This window comes from Neomonachus schauinslandi, chromosome 2 (genome assembly GCF_002201575.2).
Source record: "Neomonachus schauinslandi chromosome 2, ASM220157v2, whole genome shotgun sequence".
Taxonomy (NCBI): Eukaryota; Metazoa; Chordata; class Mammalia; order Carnivora; family Phocidae; genus Neomonachus; species Neomonachus schauinslandi.
In genome coordinates, this window is record NC_058404.1 from 116,819,599 (window position 1) to 116,841,524 (window position 21,926).

Sequence of the window (21,926 nt, forward strand, 5' to 3'; positions counted from 1 at the left end):
TTAAAAATCTTTATAGTGCTAGACTTACAGATTTCTTGATGGGTTGTAAAATATACATTTTATCTGTATAGATTCAGAACAGAGTGAAATTTCAGCTATTGAATAAACCTTAAGTTATACTTATTATTTGCCTTTCCAAAGTTCCTTTGGTTTTCTCTCAACTAGTTGCAAATTGTGGTAAAGAACAAAACAATGAAATAAAGAAAAAAAAATCAAAGACAAAGAAAAAGAAGGCTATTGTTTGTACTTTATTACTTTATTCAGAAGCCTTTAAGTATAAATTCTGATGGAAATTTTCTAAGATTTCTTAAAAGTAATCATGCAATTGATCAAGAAATCTTTTTTTGACACATTATAGAATTTTTTTAAAACTAACATAATCTATTCTGTAATTAAAATGATCAGCATGATTCTCAATAACTGTGATTCAGAGAGTGAAATGTCATGAACACCAAGACAACAGCCCTCCACTAGGTTAGGCCAAAGTGGTGAGAAATAAAATGTCTCCCTCTTGTAGGTGGGATAAGAAGGACTGTAAAAATGGCTGTCCGGCTTGCAGATTAATCAGCACCCATGGGCAGTATTTAAAAATACTGCTGCTACTACCGTACCTGGCCACAGCTCACATTTTATTGAATGCTTACTCTGTGCCACTTCTAAGTGCTTTACATATATATCGTTCAATTCTCACAAAAACCTTGAGGTAATTACTATTATAACCTCCATTTTATAGATGAGAAAATGTAGGCAAAAAGAGCTGAAGTAAATTGCCTGAAGTGAAACGACTTATAAAAGTCTGAGGAGCCGATGTTTGCCCCCCCCCCCCACCGGGGGACGGAAGACTTCAGGGTCCTAAGCACTTAACCACAACACCTGCTGCCTCTCAGAGGTGATGAGAAGTGCTGAACCTATCAGATTTCTTAGTCAGCCAGCTCACTCTCAGATAGACTTGCTTCTAAATTTCAGGAGCTGGGTCCAGGAGAAAAATCAAGGAGCAGCCATAGAGGAGATCCTCTCTTCCTTATATAACTTATAAACAGTACCTGCGTTTGTGGAAAGAGGAAGTGAGTTCAAAAGTGAAATCTCATTGCAACTTTGTATCAAATGAGTTTCGGGCTTTAGCTTTATTCCCCACATTGGTGTCTTAGGGTGAACACTACATTTCACCTTTTGGGAAAATTAAATTTTGAGGTGTTCTGAATGAAACCATAACAGCAAGGGCATGTGACAAAGGAAGCCCGTGTTTTGATGCAGTGCTCAATCACCATGTCTGTTGCCACTCCACAAGCATGCAGTGCCACCTGGAAAACAAAACCAGACATCAGCACTAAGTTCTTGCTTAACCAACAATGCTACTTCTGTGCCTTTTTCCTTTTTTTTTTTTTTTTTTAACTCTTTGTGAGGACTGATCCTCTGGAGGTTTCAAGTTACCAGAACATTATTCCCTAATAGTTTAGATAGTTCGCATTTGGACATACCGCAGGACTAGTTAGCTATTCATATTAATTAAGAAAGCTAAGAAAGATTGAAAGATTACAAATGGAACATTGCAAATGAAGCCTAAGATTCATTCAGTGGAAAATCTGACATGATGTTAAATATGGAAAATTTAATATGTATGCATGTCTAAACTAGTTCTCTTGCTGATTATGAATTGTGGCAGGAACACTAGACTGAAATCTGAATTTCTAGTCTCAAACTGTAGTTGCCTATGAGATCCTGGGCCATTTAAAATTTAACTTCTTTGGGCCTTGGTCTGCTCCACTATAAACTATGGTTACCAATATTTACATATAACAATGCTGTTGCAAAAATTAAATAAAAATGTATTTGAGGGCTCCTGGGTGGCTCAGTTGGTTAAGCGACTGCCTTCGGCTCAGGTCATGATCCTGGAGTCCCTGGATCGAGTCCCACATCGGGCTCCCTGCTCGGCAGGGAGTCTGCTTCTCCCTCTGACCCTCCCCCCTCTCATGTGCTCTCTCTCATTCTCTCTCTCTCAAATAAATAAATAAAATCTTTAAAAAAAATGTATTTGAAAACATTCTTTCAAATGCTGTATGAATATAATCTAATCAATGCTGTATGAAAACTGATCAAATCATATTTATGGAGCCCCTTTTCATCTTCATGTAATAGTTCTTAATATTGGTGAATTACATGAACTACTTTCAATGGGTTTATTTAAAAAGGAAGGAATAAAATTATGAATTGGAATCTAATTAGGGCTTCAATAATTCATTAAAAAACCTCTAAAAATGATCTTAAGATATGTTTTCAAAACAAATTCCTTAAATATGTCTATATTGTGTCACAATCTAAAGTAGACAATTATGAAAATTATTAGGCTAAATAAAGCAAAACAGGACCCTATGGAAAAAAATCTGATATGGGGATCTTAAAAAATAAAGCATTTTGTCAGAAAAATGCTCAGATCTCTGACAACTTCAGGGTAGGGAGGGGCTTTTAGAGTGAAGAGATTTTCTGGAAATTTCTGGATATGAGTATCATAAGCCAGATTCCCCTCTTAAACTGGAAAGCCAAAAGCAATGTTGTATTGGGAAGAGGAAAGCATGATCTCTGCTTATCATCCTTCTTCTGAATCTCCCCTCCATCTAGGCTTACATCAATTTAGAAGTCAACAATCCCTGTGGTTGTTGTCAGTCCACTTTTCCTCTTTCACTCTGAAAATTGAGCCCAAGGCTGCTGTTCAGTGAAGGCAGGCACTACTGGGTAATTGGGAGTGAAGAACTTTGATTTCTCATCTGTTCCTTTTATTTAATCAGTTTTGCAGAGTAAAAATCAGGCCAGTTCTTCATTTTCATGAGTAGCTGGAGAAAACCTCACCATAAAAGTTATAAATGCATTTTCCCCTGAAGGGGAAGAAAAGACAACCAATACTCCCTGAGTGCCCTTTATGTGGGGCCACGACGCTGGGTAATGGCACGCAGATCTTTCTATGCTCAAAACGGCCCTGAGAGATTTTATCTCCGTTTTAGAAGTAAGGAAACTAAGGCTCAGAGAAATTAAGAACATGCCCACAACAAAGCAGCTCCTGAGTGGCAGGATCCTGAACCCATGCATTAATTATATCAGGCTGCTTCCCCGCAAAACCCTTTTAAGGCTCTTAAAGAATTCCTTTTGCTACATGCAAAAGAATGAGTTTATTTCCCTCATTTAAACAAAACAACTAAATTTAAGAACTATTTACACAATGGATTTTAGTCCTAAAAGGTTTTATTGCTTCATATGCTCCTAATTTCCATTGTTACCAAATGCCAGTCAGAAAGAACAGGCAAATAACAAAGAGAGATATAGATCAATGGAACGATTTGAATATGAACATTGAACATAAAACAAAGGTGGCACTTTGGATCACTGGGAAAAAGATGGACTTTTAATTAATTTTTTTTAAGATTTTATTTTTAAATAATCTCTATACCCAACGTGGGGATCGAACTTACAACCCTGAGATCAAGAGTTGCATCTACCAACTGAGTCAGCCAGGTGCCCCAAAGATGGGCTTTTTAATAAGTGATGTTGGGTTAACCTGATAGCCATATGAAAAATAAAATTAGATCCTTTCCTCTCACCACACATAGTACATTTCAAATGGACTAGAGATTTAAAATGCAAAACAACGACAACAACAACAACCATGAGTGAATTCCTCTATAACCTAGGGGAGTGGAAATACTTAACTATGTCTGAAATTCTACATACAATAAGGGATAAGGTTAAAAAATTTGACAAAAAATGAAAAAAAAAAGGCAAAGAAACAAAAACCATATATAAAAAGATAAATGACAAAGAGAAAAAATTGGCAACTTAAAGCATTAACAAAAGGTTAATATCCCTTATACATAGCAAGTTTCTGAAAATAAAGAAAAGTATAATAATCTGATAGTGAATGGACAAGAGATTTGGAAAATTCAGAAACAAAAATATGCGAATATGTCTTAAACCAAAGTTGTCCAATATGGTTCAAAATAAGAGAAGTATTTAAATTACATTAAGATATTACTTATCACCTATTAAAGTGGCAAAAATTCTAAAATTTGATGACAACCTATGGGCCAGGGTATGGTGAAACAGACAATGTCATACATTGCTGGTGGGAATATAAAAATGTCACAACCCCATGGAGGAGGAATTTAGCAATATCCAGCAAAATTACATGAGTAATTTGCGATCTCACTTCTAAAAATCTGTTCAAGGGATACACTGGCCAAAACATAAAAAGATGTATTCATTGAGGCAATATTTGAAATAACAACAAAATGGAAACAAGTCAATTTTCCATTGACAGAGGACTTGCGGCTTACTCTGAAGCTCTAAAAAGGAATGGGGAATATTTCTCTACATGGCCATGGTAGATATTATTAAATGAAAAATAATGTTAAAAATTGTCAAACTATTTTCAGTAATCATCATTGGTGTCTGTATTTTTGTTTTAGGACTCAAATATGTATATTGTGAGATAAAGCAAATAAGAAATTTGCTGATGCCATTAGGAAATAGATTTTTTTTTAAGCACAGGAGAAAGAAGAAAGAGATATGAAATAGCTAAGTGAGGCTAAGTTAAAATCCCATGGTCCTGAATTTAAATTGGAAGTGTCAGTATGTACCCATGATGATTTAAAAAAAAAAAAATTGCCTTGCTAAGACCACAGTAGAGCCTGGAAACAAAGACCAAACCAGTAGTAATGACTATCCCCAGTACCTAAATTGTGGTCATTGAAATAGCATTTTCCTTTAAAAGAATTTAGAGCTGCATGGAGAAATAGCTGCTGCCAGGTAGGAGGCAGGAAATGCATAAGATGAGTTGGAACATCGTGTTATACTGAAAGCAGGGACACTATGAAATACTATTGAAGTCCTATCAATAGGACTCAGGAGCTAACCTCAAGAGGCTCCCACTTAACAAATATGGGAATATCTGAGCGTCAGTGAGAATAATAAGTGCAATAATAAGTGTAATAATAAGTGCAATAATAATAAGTGTTTCAAACATTAAATTGATGAGTCAATAATTGTACTGAGAAAAAAAAAAACTGGTCACTTTCCGTAGATAACCAACTCACTTTGAAAACCAGAAAATACAGGGAAAGAATCAAATTTTATCTGGCCTTTCCTAATGTACTGTACCTCTGCATAACCGAACAGTTAATAAAGGAAAGTAAATGAAGATGGAATGATAAGATTAAAAGAATATCGCCATTTTGCAATCCTTGCTAAAGTAATGGAGCTAAGGTCAATGATCACAAATGCTGCTGATGTTGCACAAGAGACAGCCAGACATAAGTGCCTACTGATTTGAACACACCACCACCTTTGATGTATCCTTACCCCAAAGTAAACCTGATCTGATTATGTCTTTACAATCTAGATCTAACTACCAATTTCTAAGCAATCTTGGGAACAGGGTAATATGTGAAACAACACCAGGGGGATATGATCAGCAAAATCCAAATTGTGGGAGACTGTAAAGGAGAAATGACATGGTCATATAAACAATCTTTAAGGGAAAAAAAAAAACCGGGATGGTGTAGTAGGATGAGTGAGTCTACCTGCTCATACCTGAAACATGTCAACATGGCAAAAAGGATTTTTTTTAGATGTAATTAAGATTAAGAACCTTAAAATACCAAGATTATTCTGGATTTACATGGGTGGGTTCAATCAAATCACATGAGGACTTCAAAGTAGAGAACTTTCTCAGACTGGAAGCAAGAGAGATGAGACACAAGGAAAAGTCAGAGATTTGAGGCATGAGAATGACTTGAACCACCATTGCTGGCTTTCACCAGTAGCTCTAGAGGCTGAGAATGAATCCTTGCTGAGCCAGCAAGGGAGTTGGAACCTTAATCCTACAATGCGTGGAACTAAATTCTACCAACAACCTGAACCATCCCAGAAGTGGATTTCCCCTCAGAGCCTTTAGATTAAGAGCCAAACCAAAGTAGAGGCTGACTTTGACCTAATGACACCTGGCGCAGAGAAACAAGTTAAGCCCACCTGGATTTCTGATCTATAGAACTGTGAGATAACAAATTTGTGTTATTTTAAGCTGCCAAATTTGTGGTCATTTTTTTTTTTGACAAGACAAATAGAAAACTAAAGCAGATGAAAACCTATAAATTTTAAGCCTTAAGATTCACATTAACCATTTCAATTTTTGTGTCTTATTTCAATCCTCATTAAAAGAAATACACTGTAAAAAATCATGAGACAAATGATGTAGAGAGCTTCTACAGCAACATGAAGGTGATCTTGTTGAGTAATTTGCTATTCTCTCTTATTAATCATTACTACTTAATCCTACCAGTTGCAGAATTCATTCATTCATTCAACAATCAATGGGCATTTTGTATTTACTGCTATTATGGTAGTGGCTGGGAATACAAAGGTCAAAAAAAGATCCCTTTTGCATGCTCTGTCATAGTAACCACTGAACCCAAACTACTTAATATATTAATCAACTCGATCTGGGAATCATATAGGTTGAAACAACTCATAAAGTTCATAAAATATGTCTCTCATGTGTGTGATTCACAGGGGATACAAAGAAGAGTAAAACACTACACATACAACAACACACAAACCGTACACAAACCTGTCTAGTACAGGATAGAATAGGTTAAGTGCCATTAAAAAAGTACAAACAGAAGCATCAAAGGGACAGGAGATATTTAGATGGGGAAAATTCAGAAAGGGAGTCCTGGAGGAGGTGGCATTTGAGGAGGGCCTTGCAGGGTAGAAAGGAGTTTAGAAAGCAAAGAAATAACAAGCCAGAGGCAAAAGAACAGACGGCATTTTCATGAAATAGGGAGTGATACTACTATTAGAAATAATATAAAATTTAACATTTATTGAGTAAGGTATTATGTTAAGTTTCCATGTATTTACTCATTTAACACAATAACCCTATGAAATAAGTACTATTTTTTAAATTTACCTTTTTATTGTGGTAAAAATACATACAAGATTTACCAGCTTAACCATTCTTAAGTGTACACATTGTTGTGAATCAGATCTCCAAAACCTTTTCATCTTGCAAAACTGAAACTCCATACCAACGGCAGCAACTTCCATTTTCCCCTTCCCCTCAGCCCCTGGTAACTACCATTCTACTTTCTGTTTCTATGCATGTGACTATCTTAGATACCTCATATAAGAGGAATCTTACAGTATTTATCTTTTTGTAACTGGCTTATTTCACTTAGCATCCTCAATGTTCATCCAGGTTGTAGCATGACAAGGCTTCCTTCTTTTTTAAGGCTAAATTATATATATATCACATTTTGTTTATATGTATAGAATATATATATATCACATTTTGGATAAATTATATATAATTTATATATATAATCACAATATATATATATTATATATATCACATTTTGGCTAAATTATATATCTATATCTATATGTAGATATAGATATCTTTCACATTTTGTTTATCCACTCATCTGTCCATGGACATTTGAATTGCTTCCACCTCTTGGCTATTGGGAATAGTGCTGCTGTGAACAGGGGTATGCAAACATCTAAGTAGGTTCTATTTTAAGATAAGGAAATTGAGGCCCAGAGAGGGTAAGTAACCTGTTCCAGTTCACACAGCAAATCAAGGACCCTAACTCAGACAGTTCAGGGCCTCCATCCTAGATAACTGCTCTTAACAAATACATCCCCTGTCTTTTTATTCATTTCATTGGTCCTACTATCTTCTGAAATTACAACAACGTAGGGAACTAGCATGTATTCAGTATCTGCTAGATGTCACAATCTTTACATTGATTTTTTGATTTAATCATTTCATTATTGTCTTAATTTAATATGTTAAGTAGCTCTTATTATCTCCATTTGCAATAACATGCCCAAAGTCACCTAGCCAGAAAGACCTGGTCTAAGGTCACAAGTAATGAAGTCAAGATTTAAACTCAAAATGCCTGATACCAAACTTTGTTCTAGTTCTCTATGTTCCCATTTGCTTCTTTCTGAGATGTAGGGAGTGAACAGAAGTCATTGACTGGATTCCAGGCCTGGCTCTCACACTAACTTGTTACGCTCCTCTGTAGATAGAGATGGCTTTAACTGCTCCATCTGTAAAATGGGAAGATTGAACTGGGTGATCTTTAAATTTGCCCAGCCCAATTAGGCTCAGAACCTTTGCTTCTCAAAGAAGGATTCTTCACCAAGTATCTTAGACAGTAGTAGGCATGGTCCCAACAGTACACTCATGTTCTCTTCCAAACCCCTTTAAAAACTTTTGTGCAATTATATTACAGATAATTGGCTTTGAAGGCATGTAAAGTAATAACAAAGAGTCCCTTGTTCTGTACACACTCTTCCACCCCCGTAAGAACATCTGGCAACCAAAGCCAATGCTTTTCAACTCACTGGTTTTCTTTCCTGAAATCTAGAACTTTTTCCGTATAATAAATACAGATTGCTACCCTTGATTTATAAATATTAGACATTATCTATTGATTTTCCATTATGGAAGATAGTTTTGTTTTTGTGTGGTTTGGCTTGTTTGTTTTTTTACATTTACATCCTTTTCTCTTTTAGCATCCTCTTAATATTACCTCCAACTTTTAGTTAAGTATTTATGTAATGTTTTTATTATTGTTGCTTTGTATATATACTGTTCACTGCTGAACTAAGTGTGTTGTATAATCTTTTTAAACATCCAAGCCTCTCCCTACCCAAAAGCTCTGTAAAATGCCTTATTGTATAACTTTCCACTGTATGAAAATTACTAAGTAATCTATCAGTCTCATTTTTCTTTCCTGAGGACATCTTTGCTGGGCTTTCTGACCTTTAACTAATGACTCAACGTTTTCTGGGCCTTCTGCCTAGCTCTGGTCCTGAGATTCCCTTTGCCATCATAATGAGAATCCTCTTCACCTCCTTTTGTGTTAGATAACACTTATTCCTTTTTCTTATTTACTCTCTTGTGTTAGTGAAGCACATCTTCTAGGAATTTCCTGAAGTACATTTCTTGAGATGTTAACATTTTATTACTTTCACACTTTTAAAAAAATTTTTGTATTAACATATAGTGTATTATTTATTTCAGGGGTACAGGTCTGTGATTCATCAGTCTTACACAATTCACAGCGCTCACCATAGTACCTACCCTCCCCAATGTCCATCACCCAGCCACCCCATCCCTCCCACCCCCTCCACTCCAGCAACCCTCAGTTTGTTTCCTGAGATTAAGAGTCTCTTATGGTTTGTCCCCCTCTCTGGCTTCGTCTTGTTTCATTTTTCCCTCCCTTCCCCTATGATCCTCTGTCTTTTTTCTCAGATTCCTCATATCAGTGAGATCATATGATACATGTCTTTCTCTGATTGACTTATTTCACTCAGCATAACACCCTCCAGTTCCATCCACATCATTGCAAATGGCAAGATCTCATTCCTTTTGATGGCTGCATAATATTCCATTGTATATATATACCACTTCTTCTTTATCCATTCATCTGTCGATGGACATCTTGGCTCTTTTCACAGTTTGGCTATTGTGGACATTGCTGCTATAAACATCGGGGTGCACGTACCCCTTCAGATCCCTACATTTGTATCTTTGGGGTAAATACCCAGTAGTGCAATTGCTGGATCATATGGTAGCTCTATTTTCAACCTTTTGGGGAACCTCCATACTGTTTTCCAGAGTGGTTGCACCAGCTTGCCTTCCCACCAACAGTGTAGGAGGGTTCCCCTTTCTCCGCATCCTCGCCAACATCTGTTATTTCCTGACTTGTTAATTTTAGCCATTCTGACTGGTGTGAGGTGGTATCTCATTGAGGTTTTGATTTGGATTGCCCTGATGCTAAGTGATGTTGAGCACTTTTTCATGTGTCTGTTGGCCATTTGTATGTCTTCTTTGCAGAAATGTCTGTTTGTGTCTTCTGCCCATTTCTTGACTGAATTATTTGTTCTTTGGGTGTTGAGTTTGATGAGTTCTTTTTAGATTTTAGATACTAGCCCTTTATCTGATATGTCACTTGCAAATATCTTCTCCCATTCTGTCGGTTGTCTTTTGGTTTTGTTGACGTTTCCTTTGATGTGCAAAAGCTTTTTATCTTGATGAAGTCCCAATAGTTCATTTTTGCCCTTGCTTCCCTTGCCTTTGGCGATGTTTCTAGGAAGAAGTTGCTGCGGCTGAGGTTGAAGAGGTTGCTGCCTGTGTTCTCCTTTAGGATTTTGATGGATTCCTGTCTCACATGTAGGTCTTTCATCCATTTTGAGTCTATTTTTGGTGTGGTGTAAGGAAATGGTCCAGTTTCATTCTTCTGCATGTGGCTGTCCAATTTTATCAACACCATTTGTTGAAGAGACTGTCTTTTTTCCATTGAATATTCTTTCCTGCTTTATTGAAGATCAGTTGACCATAGAGTTGAGGGTCCATTTCTGGGCTCTCTATTCTTTTCCATTGATCTATGTGTCTGTTTTTGTGCCAGTACCATACTGTCTTGATGATTACAGTTTTGTAATAGAACTTGAAGTCCAGAATTGTGATGCCACTGTCTTTGCTTTTCTTTTTCAACATTCCTCTGGCTATTTAGGGTCTTTTCTGTTTCCATACAAATTTTAGGATTATTTGTTCCATTTCTTTGAAAAAAGTTGATGGTATTTTGATAGGGATTGCATTAAATGTGTAGATTGCTCCAGGTAGCATAGACATCTTCACAATATTTGTTCTTCCAATCCATGGGCATGGAACATTTTTCCATTTCTTTGTGTCTTCCTCAATTTCTTTCATGAGTATTTTATAGTTTTCTGAGTACAGATCCTTTGCCTCTTTGGTTAGATTTATTCCTAGGTATCTTATGGTTTTGGGTGCAATTGTAAATGGGATCGACTCCTTAATTTCTCTTTCTTCTGTCTTGTTGTTGGTGTATAGGAATGCCACTGATTTCTGTGCATTGATTTTATATCCTGCCACTTTACTGAATTCCTGTATGAGTTCTAGCAGTTTTGGGGTGGAGTCTTTTGGGTTTTCCACATAAAGTCTCATATCATGTGCAAAATGTGAGAGTTTCACTTCTTCTTTGCCGATTTTGATGTTTTTATTTCTTTTTGTTGTCCGATTGCTGAGGCTGGGATTTCTGTCACACTTTTTTTTTAATGCTTATTTCAGTTTCTATTTCTTTCTTTGTTCTACTTTTATAGGTGATGCCCTACAGTTCATCTTTTAGATTTTCTACTTGTGTTTTTTTTTTTTTTCAATTTTGGTTAACGTATTTTTAATTTCCAGGAAGTTCCTTTTTGTTCTCCGTTGGTTCATTTTCTTTCCCCTTTTTCATTCTATCCTTGTTTTGTTCATGTAATATCTTCTCTAATCTCTCCATGGATGAGATCCTTTGTTATGTTTGTTGCTTTCGTTTCTATCTTCTGTTTCAGAAGTTTTCCACATTTGATATTCCTTGGCTGTCAGTTCATATTAAAGAGTGAATCACTAAAAAGTTGACTGGAAGTACTGAATAAAAGACTTGAAGAGTGGTGGGCTTCACTAGTGACTGAGTGATCAGGTGGCTAGCTGCTTTTTTTTTTTTTTTTAATTACAGCTATAGTATCTGTAGTTATTTTCCCTGGGGACAGCTCTGATTCTTTTGATCTCTTTGACTGAGAACATGATTCCAGCTTCTGAAGTTCTGGAAGTAAGGGCAAATGGGGAGCGAGGGGGAAGAGATCCATCATTCAGTGTGCAGATTCTCACTGAGTTCTTGTTTTCAGGACAGCTCATCACCCTTGCTCTCCTCTGTGCCGAGCATCTCTGGCTCAGTTTCTTCATAGAATAAACTTCTAGTTCCTTGCAGGAGTCAGGGAGTGTACACAAGATGGAGGTAGGTTTCTGGATCTCTAAATATTTTTAATTAAACATGATTTCACCTCTTCCTTATCCCCTTCCTCTGAGGTTTCTGGTATCCTGAATTCTTGACGTTTTCTGGGATTTGATGAGAGCAAAGTGACTTGCTTCCTGATAGTCACTCCCCCTCCTCATGCATTTAAGTTTGATCTTCCTCTTTTCTACTCAATAATTTACCATTATTCTTCAATCTGCTTTCTGCCTATATATATTATGGTTCAAATTACAGAATCTTGAACGTAGGCTCATCAAAGACGGAGGATGAGTCTTCTGGTTTTTGTTCTCCTTGTTATTTGGGAGGCCTCATCTTTCTTGGAGAGAAGGGGTTTGAAATACCTCTGTCTGCAGTCTTCACGTGGGAAATCCTCCATTTTGCCTTAATGATTTTTCAAAATTACGTCTGAGACTATATATTTCCTCAAGTTTCTTTTCTTTTAAAACAAGGATTATATAAATTACTCATCAAAGGTGTTACTGAACTACATTGTATAATTGCATATTTATTGCATTGTATACAATTACATTGTATAATTATATACTAACATACATAACTAGGAATGAGCTTGTCATTAAGCACTCAGCACTGATAAACCACAAACAATCATATTAAAAATTGTTATGGGTAAGAGAGAAAAAGGTAAATACATAACTCAAAAATAAACTGTATTCAGATTTGGATATATATTGATAATATAGAAAATACTCACCAATACTGTTAGAAATCAATACCTTATCACCTAGTTCAGAAGACTCTGTTACTGTTGGAATTATCCAGCTAAAACATTTTGCTAGGCAAGCTATTTAGCACTGATACAGGTTTTGTTTTTTTAATACAGTGTGTTTTTCCATAGTCATGGTCCTTTCTGCAATATTGTTTGAGAACATGCATATTAATATACATTGTAAGTTAGGTCTTAAAAAGCATAATCTTGTAAGTTTTCACAATAATGAAAGTTATTTATCTTGCAGTAGACAAGGCATTAATGGACCTCTTTTTTTTTTTTAAAGCCTTAAAAACCCATTTGTGAAGAAATTTTTTGTAAGTTTCCCTTTAAGGGTTGGTAATCTATACATACTGTCTTAGTTTGGGTTGTTATTTAAAAAAAAAAAAATCACCATACTGTGGGTGGCTTGAACAGCAAACATTTATTTCTCACAGCGCTGGAGGCTGAGAAGTCTGAGATCAGGGTGCTGGCAGATCTAATGTCTAGTGAGGACCCCTTCCTGGTTTACAGATAGAGAGCTAGGAGGGGAAGCAAGCTCTCTCTTCTTACAAGGGCACCAATTCCATTTGAGGAGGGCTCCACCTTCACGACCTAATTCCCTCCCAGGGGCCCCACCTCCTAATTCCGTGACATTAAGGTTTAGGAATTCAACATATGAATTTTTTGAAAGAGGACACAAACATTCAACCCATAACATATACTTAATTCTGGGTCATACAGCTACATATATTGAAACTGGGAGGAAAAAATACCTTCTTGGATGTTTCTTACTTTTGAAAACACTTTTATATTTTGCTCAGGACACTAATAGTCATTATAACCAAAATCAGAATGAGCCAATAACAAGGTATTTCTATAATAACTACTTGTTTTGAAAGAAAAAAATATATTTTATATGTTCAGAATTCCTTTAGATAACTTGTAATAATCCTTAGGGACTATTAGCCTTTCTTGGCTAAATAAACTATCTATCTCTATGAAATATTAAATACATACTATTCCTCTATCTTTATTGCTTACCTTATCATGAATATAAAAGTAACATGTTAAATTTGAGGTATTTTGAAAATATGGCAAATAATAAAGAAAAAATATTATTACAGTGTATAGAGATAGCTACCTTTAAAAAAAATCCATATTAGCATATTCCTCCCATCCTTTTTAAATGCAGAGATCACACTGCACACAGTAAGAGGAGGCCCAATTTACTGAGTACTTCCTAAACGGCAGACAACCCGCTAAGTGCTTCACATACATTATGTCAATATCCTATGAGCCGGGTATTTTATGCCTAATCTGTATATGGAAAAACTGAGGATTAGTGATTTAAATAAGTTGCCCAGAGCCATACAGCTAGTAATTGGCCACATTGAGATTTTGGCACAAGGTTGCCCAATGTTAAGGTCCATATTCTTTACTATTATGTTTCTTTTCTTTACCATTATAACTAATTTTCCATGTCATTAATAAATCACTGCAAATATCATGTAAAGTAAAAAATGTAAAACTCCTATATGATTAGGCATGTCTCACAGAAGCCCTGCAGTCAATGAGTAATAATATATATATTTTTAATTTAATTAAATGGCAAAATTTAAGAGCAAAAATGGAATATCATTGTTGTTCAAGTTAAAATGTATAGAGACTTTGAATGTTTTTATAAGCTTATTAGGCATTTGTATTTCTAAAGATATATATTTCTCAAATAAGGACAATGTAAACCAGAAACTACAAGATGACTCTTTGGAACAAACACAGTATCATTACCTCACTGATTCTGGTTATATTGGGCAGGTCCAGTAGGTGGACATGTTGGAAGACCTAATTAAAAGATCTGAAAATATCTATATTTTTTCTCTTTCCTTATTTCAGATTAAACTAGTTTAACAAAGTTAGAAAATCAATTCATTTTTGCCTGCTATGGGTTGTTGTATTAATGGAGGTAAGACTAATAATTAGTATTTTAATTCTGGTATATATAAATGATTTGCTTAAAGTTCCTAAAGATAGTTGATTCTAAGACTTTAAAATTCTCTCCTTAAAATCTGGTTTACATCATTATTTTTATATCTAAAGAAAAATAGTAAAAGAAAAAGGTATTTACTAAGCAGCTGGATTAATGCAGCTTTAATGCATTTCCAATACTTAGTTATTCTGATTTCCTCTCTAGCTACACTATTTTCACCGTAATCTATTTAATACAAGAGTTGGAGCCACTGATGCATTCAGTTTGATTTATCTAGTGACAAATACCTCAATTATCCTCCTAGGGAAAATTATTTTTTGAGAGTAAATCTAATTTTGGTTTAATCCTCCAAGTAATTTTAATTCACTCTCTATATACTTGACAAAAGTAATTATGAAAGAAAAAAGCCATTCTGAATATACTATTATGAAATGTAAAGAAAATATCACATCAAAAAAGACATACACATTTTCAGTTGGTGTTAGTGAATTATGACTTTGGAAGTTACAAGAATATGCCAGAATGATTTAGCACCTATAAACCACAGAAAGGTAAAGAGATGTATGGCTGAGAAGATGGGAATTCTGTGATTTGAGAGGTGAGTAAATGGGCTGCAATATCTTGCCACCTTAGTCTGCATGGTGTACTTGTAAATGGGCATTGGCTTAATGGCTCATTTCTTAATGGAGAAGCTTTAAACTTTATGTCAACATTTATGTAAAATTTAAAGTGCACATAAATATACAGTTAATTTGAATTTGCTGTTTCAGATGTCTGCATTTTCCCAAATTTCCTTATTAACAGTTTACTTCTCTTCGTATAGGCTTGGCTTGAGATAACCAATGGAAACAGATTGTATTCATTTTCATTGTAAAAGATAACATAAACCCCACAAATTTCCAGTAGTCGATATTTAGAAAATGAACGTCACTGGACAAAAATCATAAAAACTACGAAAGTCTGAGATTCTGATATTGAAGAAGAGTTCCAGCTAGACCAGCCTATTATGTATGTTTTGTTAACACATACAGTTGGAAATGCAGATTAGCACAACCTTCCTAGAAAGTGATTTGGCAAATGTATCAAAATCTTAAACAATGCATAAGATATCCATCATAGTAATAATTACACATTATAACAACATGAAAAAAAATGATCAATGAGTAGGGGAAAGATTTATGACAATGTTAAGTTAAAGCAAGATCTATATAGTATGATGTAAATGATGTTAACATATGTGTAAATATGCATTTGTATGTGTGCATAAATATATAAAGACCAAAGGTTTTTGACACTATTCATTTCTCAGTAGTGGAAATACTGGTGATTCTTCTTTGTATTATTATGTATTTTCTATATTGAGCATATGGTCCTTTAAAAATAAGAAAAAAAATTTTAAAACAAATACAAGGAGTAACAGCAACATTTCTCTGTTTTTCTTTTCTTTCATTCTCTTTCAAAATGTAAAATAAACCAAGGAAGGTCATTGTTATTAGAATTCATTCGTTCATTCAACTGAGAACTACTGTATGTCAAACATTGTTTTAGGCACTGGGCATTCTGCAAGTGAGGAAAATAAAACTCGTGTCTGGGAGAGGAACAAATGTTACCTCTATCACATAATGGTGAAGTGCTATGAATGAAATACTATTCATTAATATGATATACTTTTAGATATAGAAAACAAAAGTTATAAACTTATTTAGCAAAGAATATAAAAGTATCTCCTTTTAATTAATCTAAGGCATATAATTTTTCTTAATTAATTAAAGAAATTGAAATTGTTTGATTACTTACCCCAATATTAAACATCCCTGTAAAATACTCCATATTTGCTTGAATGAACCAAATGTTGCTTAAACCTAGTTCATCACTTCTCTTCTTAGCACGAATTAATGATAATTCCTTGTTTTCTATTAATGTAACCTAGATTTCACCCAGGAAACAATAGTACATTCAGTAACATAATTCAGATATTAGGGCAAAGTATTATTACTGTATAGCTTTAATGTAGAACATACTACACTGATCCTTATCCTGTGCCAGGAAGTATGCCAGATAATATGGTATAAAAATGAACAAGGTCCTCAAACTCTTGGAGCTTAGAGATGGAGTGATGTAAGTGCAACAGGCAATTATAATACAGTGATAAGTGTTTAATGGAAGACAATATTGTGTGTTATCAGAACACTCAGACTTGATGACTAAAGAAGGTTTTAGTCATTTAACATGGAGAATAACATATTAACCGAGGCCTAAAAAATGAATAGAAATCAGCTGGAGGAATGGAGTGTTTCAGACAGAGAAAGAAACACGTGTGAAGGCCAAAGCGTGTGTTTGAAGAACTGAGAAAATTGGTATAGCTGGGTCACAGTGTGTGGTGGTGATGGTGAATGGGGGGACAGGGTGTGGAGGGTAGACGTGAGGCTGGAGAGGTGATAGGAGCCAGATCGTGTGATCAAAGAAGGTTCCATTGCTGCCATATATAGTGTGGATTAGTGGGGGTGAGACAGAAGGAAGGGCAACTAGTTAGGAATCCAGGCCAACGAAGATTGGAAAGGATTACTTGTTTAGACAGAGAAAAGTGGGCAGAATTGTCACTTCCATCACTATCATTCCTAGTTCTACCCTTATTTTGTCTTTATGCTTGTGTTTACAGAAAAATTCTGTGTCCCTTCGTATAAAAAACCTGTCAGAGTACACTTGGTATCAAAGGCTTTCCAGCCATTATTTTAGCCAAGATTTCCCCTTTAAAGGCTCAACATCTCTAAGTGTTCAGACTGTTGGGAAGAGGGGGGAAAGACACCATAACCCTGACTCTGCTTCTCCAGGGTTCTACTTTATGAGCTTTCTTCCTCTAACTCCAACCACCAAGTTGTTACTTTCCTTGATTACAAAACAGACACCTGCTAGTTTCCCCCAGGATTCCTTACTTATTTTGCCCTTTATTTTCAAAGAAAGGAAAAAAATAATACACCCTTACCCCCCAGCATCCTGTTATATGTCATTCTGGCCAGTCTATGGGTTCTTCCTCATCTTTTTCTTCTATGAGGAATCACTGTAATTATTTTGCACCTTCCAGAGTTCACGAGCAAAGAAACTGCCTCATTTGTTTTGTATTTTTTTTAAAAGTCATCAAGTTCTAGACTTTTATGCTAAAAGATGGTCACTGCAAAGAAATGATTTCATATGGCAGAGACTAAAAATAATAAACTTCTAACAAATGGCAATGACTGCATAAATTCTGGTACATTTACTTAAAAACATACTATGTAGTTACATTTTGGTGATATTTTAATAATGATATTTAAAACTATTTGCAATAGGGAAAAACATTTATGCTACAATACTGAGTTAAAGCTGGTGACTAAAATTATATTTGCGTTTTTAGCATTTGCGGCAATAAGCATCCTCCTGGACAATGACTTAATGAGAACATGGGGAGAAAAGCATTTGACGGATGAGTGTAGTAAATTTGGAGTTTATTTTTTTCTTTAAGGAATTTTGTAATTGCTGTTACAATTTTGGTACAATGGATAAAAATCAAGATACCAAAAGAATATGCTTAACAAGTTTCAGAAGCTAGTATTTGCAGTATAAAATTATGGGGACAATTAAACTAGTTTCACCATTAAGTATTTTATTTAACAACAGAATGGTTATTCCCTCTAAAACTTATTTTAAAATATAACGCTTTTATAAAAATTGAAAAATGTATTGTGATCCTACTTTACTTTTTTTTTAAAGATTCTTAGAAGTTTAGTTCAAAGAAAAAAAAATTATCTGTGCCACATAATGTGACCTGGGTGAACAATTAATAAATTCAAAGAGCAGGGGTCAGACACAGACTCAGCGAACTGAACTGGGTAGTTTTCCAGTGTTTCCTTTTATGGGTTATTCAGATTTTACCTGGCATGATGGCAGTATGTGAGCAAGGACAATTCCAACATGGCCCTGGAAAAGGCAGAAAAAGAAACAAGTTAACTTTGGTCCCTAAAGCTTTTTTCTCATTCTGAGACAGTAGTCTTGCCAAATAAAAACATGACTTTGAATGTAATACAATAAAGTCACATAGTTGGGGAAAGGCTAAAGAGAACAAAAGGAGGGATGTAATACCCCGCCGCTGCAGAAATCCACAATTCTGTCACCAGGTTTGGCCTGATTTGCCACGACATAAACAAGGTTGTTTAACTGCTGCTGCTTCCTCAAAGCTCGATCACTGGACATTTTACCTGGGGAAGACAAGAGATGAAGACAATGAAATGTTAGGCATCATGAGGGAGTAAGAAGGTACTCATAGAGTAGACCGCCAGCATCCAACAAGAGGGGTAAATGTATAAATGAGTTCCAAATTCCACATCATCCACCGTGAGAGGACCAGAGAACTGAAACCCAGAAATGAACTCTCTCTATGCTTATTTTTACTTTTATTCATGTCCAACTTCTCTGTCAATATCCATTGAAAAAATGTCTTCTAGAGAGGAAACAGTAAGTGAAATATTAATGGCAGAGTCATAAAGTGTTCAGTAAATGTTTACTGGATGAATAAAAATTAACGGTGACAGTTTCTTCCCTCTTTCCCTATCAGAGACAGATTGCAAAGACTACCTAATTCTAGCACATTGTTTAAATCTCTTTGGACAAAAGAGATCCATAACAAAAACATTTTCATTATTTAATTGGCACGCCCTTGAACTCTTAGTTTTTCTGGTTAGGAACGTTGGAACATAGGTGTCACATTGTCTGAAATATATCAATAGTTAGTGTATTTAGAGAGAAATTAGATTTTACCATTTTGGCTTTGAAGCTTCTTTTCCTCATGAGCCAGACACAGAAATCTAATGCAATTAGAGATTAAAGATAGGGCATTTCCAAGTATGAAATGCCTTGGGCCTAGCAGCATGAACATCTTAACTTTCCTTCAAAGCCACTAGTTAAGTCCACGAAATAACTTCAGAAGAATGAATAAAATTATTTGTTTTTACATATTTCACATGCACTTTTTGTTAAGAGCAAGATTAAGAAAATATAAGGGAGCAGATCTCATTGATACAGATAAAAGGCAAACCCAGATAATCTTTAGGCTTGATCAAAAATTATTTACAGTTACCAATGTTTCCCTGATCCATTTTCACAGGAAAAACAGCCTGGCTTTTTTCTTTTCTTCTCTTTTCTGTTTTCCTTCTTTCTTAGGTTACTGAAATAAAAACACTGGAAACCCTTTATTTTAGGAAAAAATAGAAAATATGAATAAAAAATTTATATGAGAGAAAAAGATCCAAATCTAATAATTCAGAGCTCATATCTTTGTATATATATACTTCCAGCTGTATCCATAAATTCATAATGTTCTAGATGCACATAAAACCTTATATATCAATCTTTCCATGTCAATGCATGTTTCTATGCTATATGTTTTAATGGCTGCATAGTATTCCATTGACCATATCTACCACACTTCTATAACCAATCTATTGTAATAATGTCATCATCATCATACAGCTAAATCACTGTACACATTCTTAATTATTTAGCATGTTCTAATGTGAATTTCAAACCTGAAGGGCATTTCAATCAATAGTTTGGTGACTTCATTTATGAAGACAGTTTCATGTAGCTAGCTTTTCATTTTTCTCTAATAATATAATTGTGAAAAATTTAAACAAAATAAATAAAAGCCCCTATCATCCTACCCTTTCTGGATTACCACTCCTAAGAAATTAGGACAATTTTCAACACAGCAAAGTTGAAAGAATCTTACAGTGAATGTCTCTGTAACCTCCACTTAGATTCTACCACTAACAACTTACCATACTTGGTTTAGTCACACTCCGTTCATCTAACCATCTGTCTATCCATCCATTCATAAATCTGCCTTATTTTTTATGGCAAGGCAGTTCTGATTTGGAAGAGGAAGAGTAACAACGGGAAGGGGAGGAGAGTGGCAAAAAAAGAAAAGTAGTTTTGAGCCGGAAAGCTAGAGTCACAAATGCTGCTGCTTAATGGAGCCACCAAGAGGCAAGAAATGAACATAAACATTTTTGCCTTCCTTTTGTGGATTTCTTAACATTGCTTAGCCAAAGGATTTTCATAAAGTCAAAAGGAATTACCTTTTGTTAAGAACACAGAGAAAAGAAAATTTATTTAATGGAACAACTAGCAGGAAGTTTTGTACCATATTTCTATTATACATTTAGAATTATCTAACTTTCTTAGGTTTGCTCCAAAAGCAAATGTTGATGAAGATCTGTTTTTCTAAGATTGCATCTTTGCATATAAAGTATTCATGCTGATATGAAGGTTGAAGGCAAAGAGGTAATTTTCAGGGTTTGCTTAAATAGACACCATTAAGTTGCACGTAATATTCACAAATCAAGCTAAAAACATAGTAGCATGATGCTCAGATGCTTTATGGAAAAGCCACCTCAAATAAAGCATTCCTCCTCCCCATTCCAGTTATATAAATATTATGAAGCTCCTGGAAACATGAACAGGATCTCAAACACATTGAACAAGGTAAGAAAGTGGTATTTTGAGATATGGTGTTAATTTAAAAATCCAGTCTACTTTCTATTTATATCCAACATTCTTCTGCCTAAGACACCACTTATAAGCATGAATTTATAATCTATTTTTAGTTTGACTAAAAATGCTGGTTCTTTAAGTGCCATCATAGAAAAAGAAACCCAAGAATCAAATGGTCAGATGTTTTAATACAAATGATCTCATTCTTTCTGTGATGTAATTCTCCCACAGTGAAGTCTTTCCCTTGTCTAATTCAAGTCAGGAGGAACCTGATTATTTAGACAACTTCAGTGTTGTTTGCATTGCCCCAAAGGAAAATACAAAGGTAAACGAACAAATTTTTAAGCAAAGGAAGAGCTATGTTAGAACATCGGCATCATCTATGTTCTATAGGGCAATAGACAGTGAAACGCAGGTCCCATCCCCAGGGGTAAGGTTTTCATGCTTGGAATATCACTTGGGCACCTACTATGCTCAGTACTTGTCTATATGCTGAGGACACATCTCAAAGTGAGTAAAACATAGTTCCTGTCCTTAGGGAGCTAAGAGAGTATCTAAAGGAAGTTACGGGTGTTTATTATTTGCAAATGTATGTGCGCTGAAAATAAAGGACTAAATGAGACATCACAGAGGGCTTTACAGAGACTTGAGGCATTTCAGTTGAGTCTTTAAGGAGGAACAGAAACTTACCAGACAGAATGGCAAGGGAAAGTATACTAAGAAAAATATGACATATTTAGGGGAAAACCGCAATTAGCTCATGTGCTTAAAAATGAGGATCTATGTGATATGATACTTTATGTGGAAAACCCCAAAGACTCCACCCCAAAAC

General features: G+C 35.1%; 1 protein-coding gene across 1 annotated transcript in view; it reads right to left on the minus strand.

The window, feature by feature from the left end:
- Positions 1-1,163: 1,163 nt before the first annotated feature.
- Positions 1,164-21,926, minus strand: part of LOC123324075 (glutathione S-transferase C-terminal domain-containing protein-like) — a 26,329-nt gene continuing 5,566 nt past the window's right edge. The window contains exons 2-5 of the mRNA XM_044913088.1: positions 18,686-18,801; positions 18,479-18,523; positions 16,367-16,495; positions 1,164-1,301 (exon numbers count right to left, since the gene is read on the minus strand). Coding sequence (XP_044769023.1) covers positions 1,164-1,301; positions 16,367-16,495; positions 18,479-18,523; positions 18,686-18,801 — 428 coding nt within the window. The remainder of the gene's footprint in view (positions 1,302-16,366; positions 16,496-18,478; positions 18,524-18,685; positions 18,802-21,926) is intronic.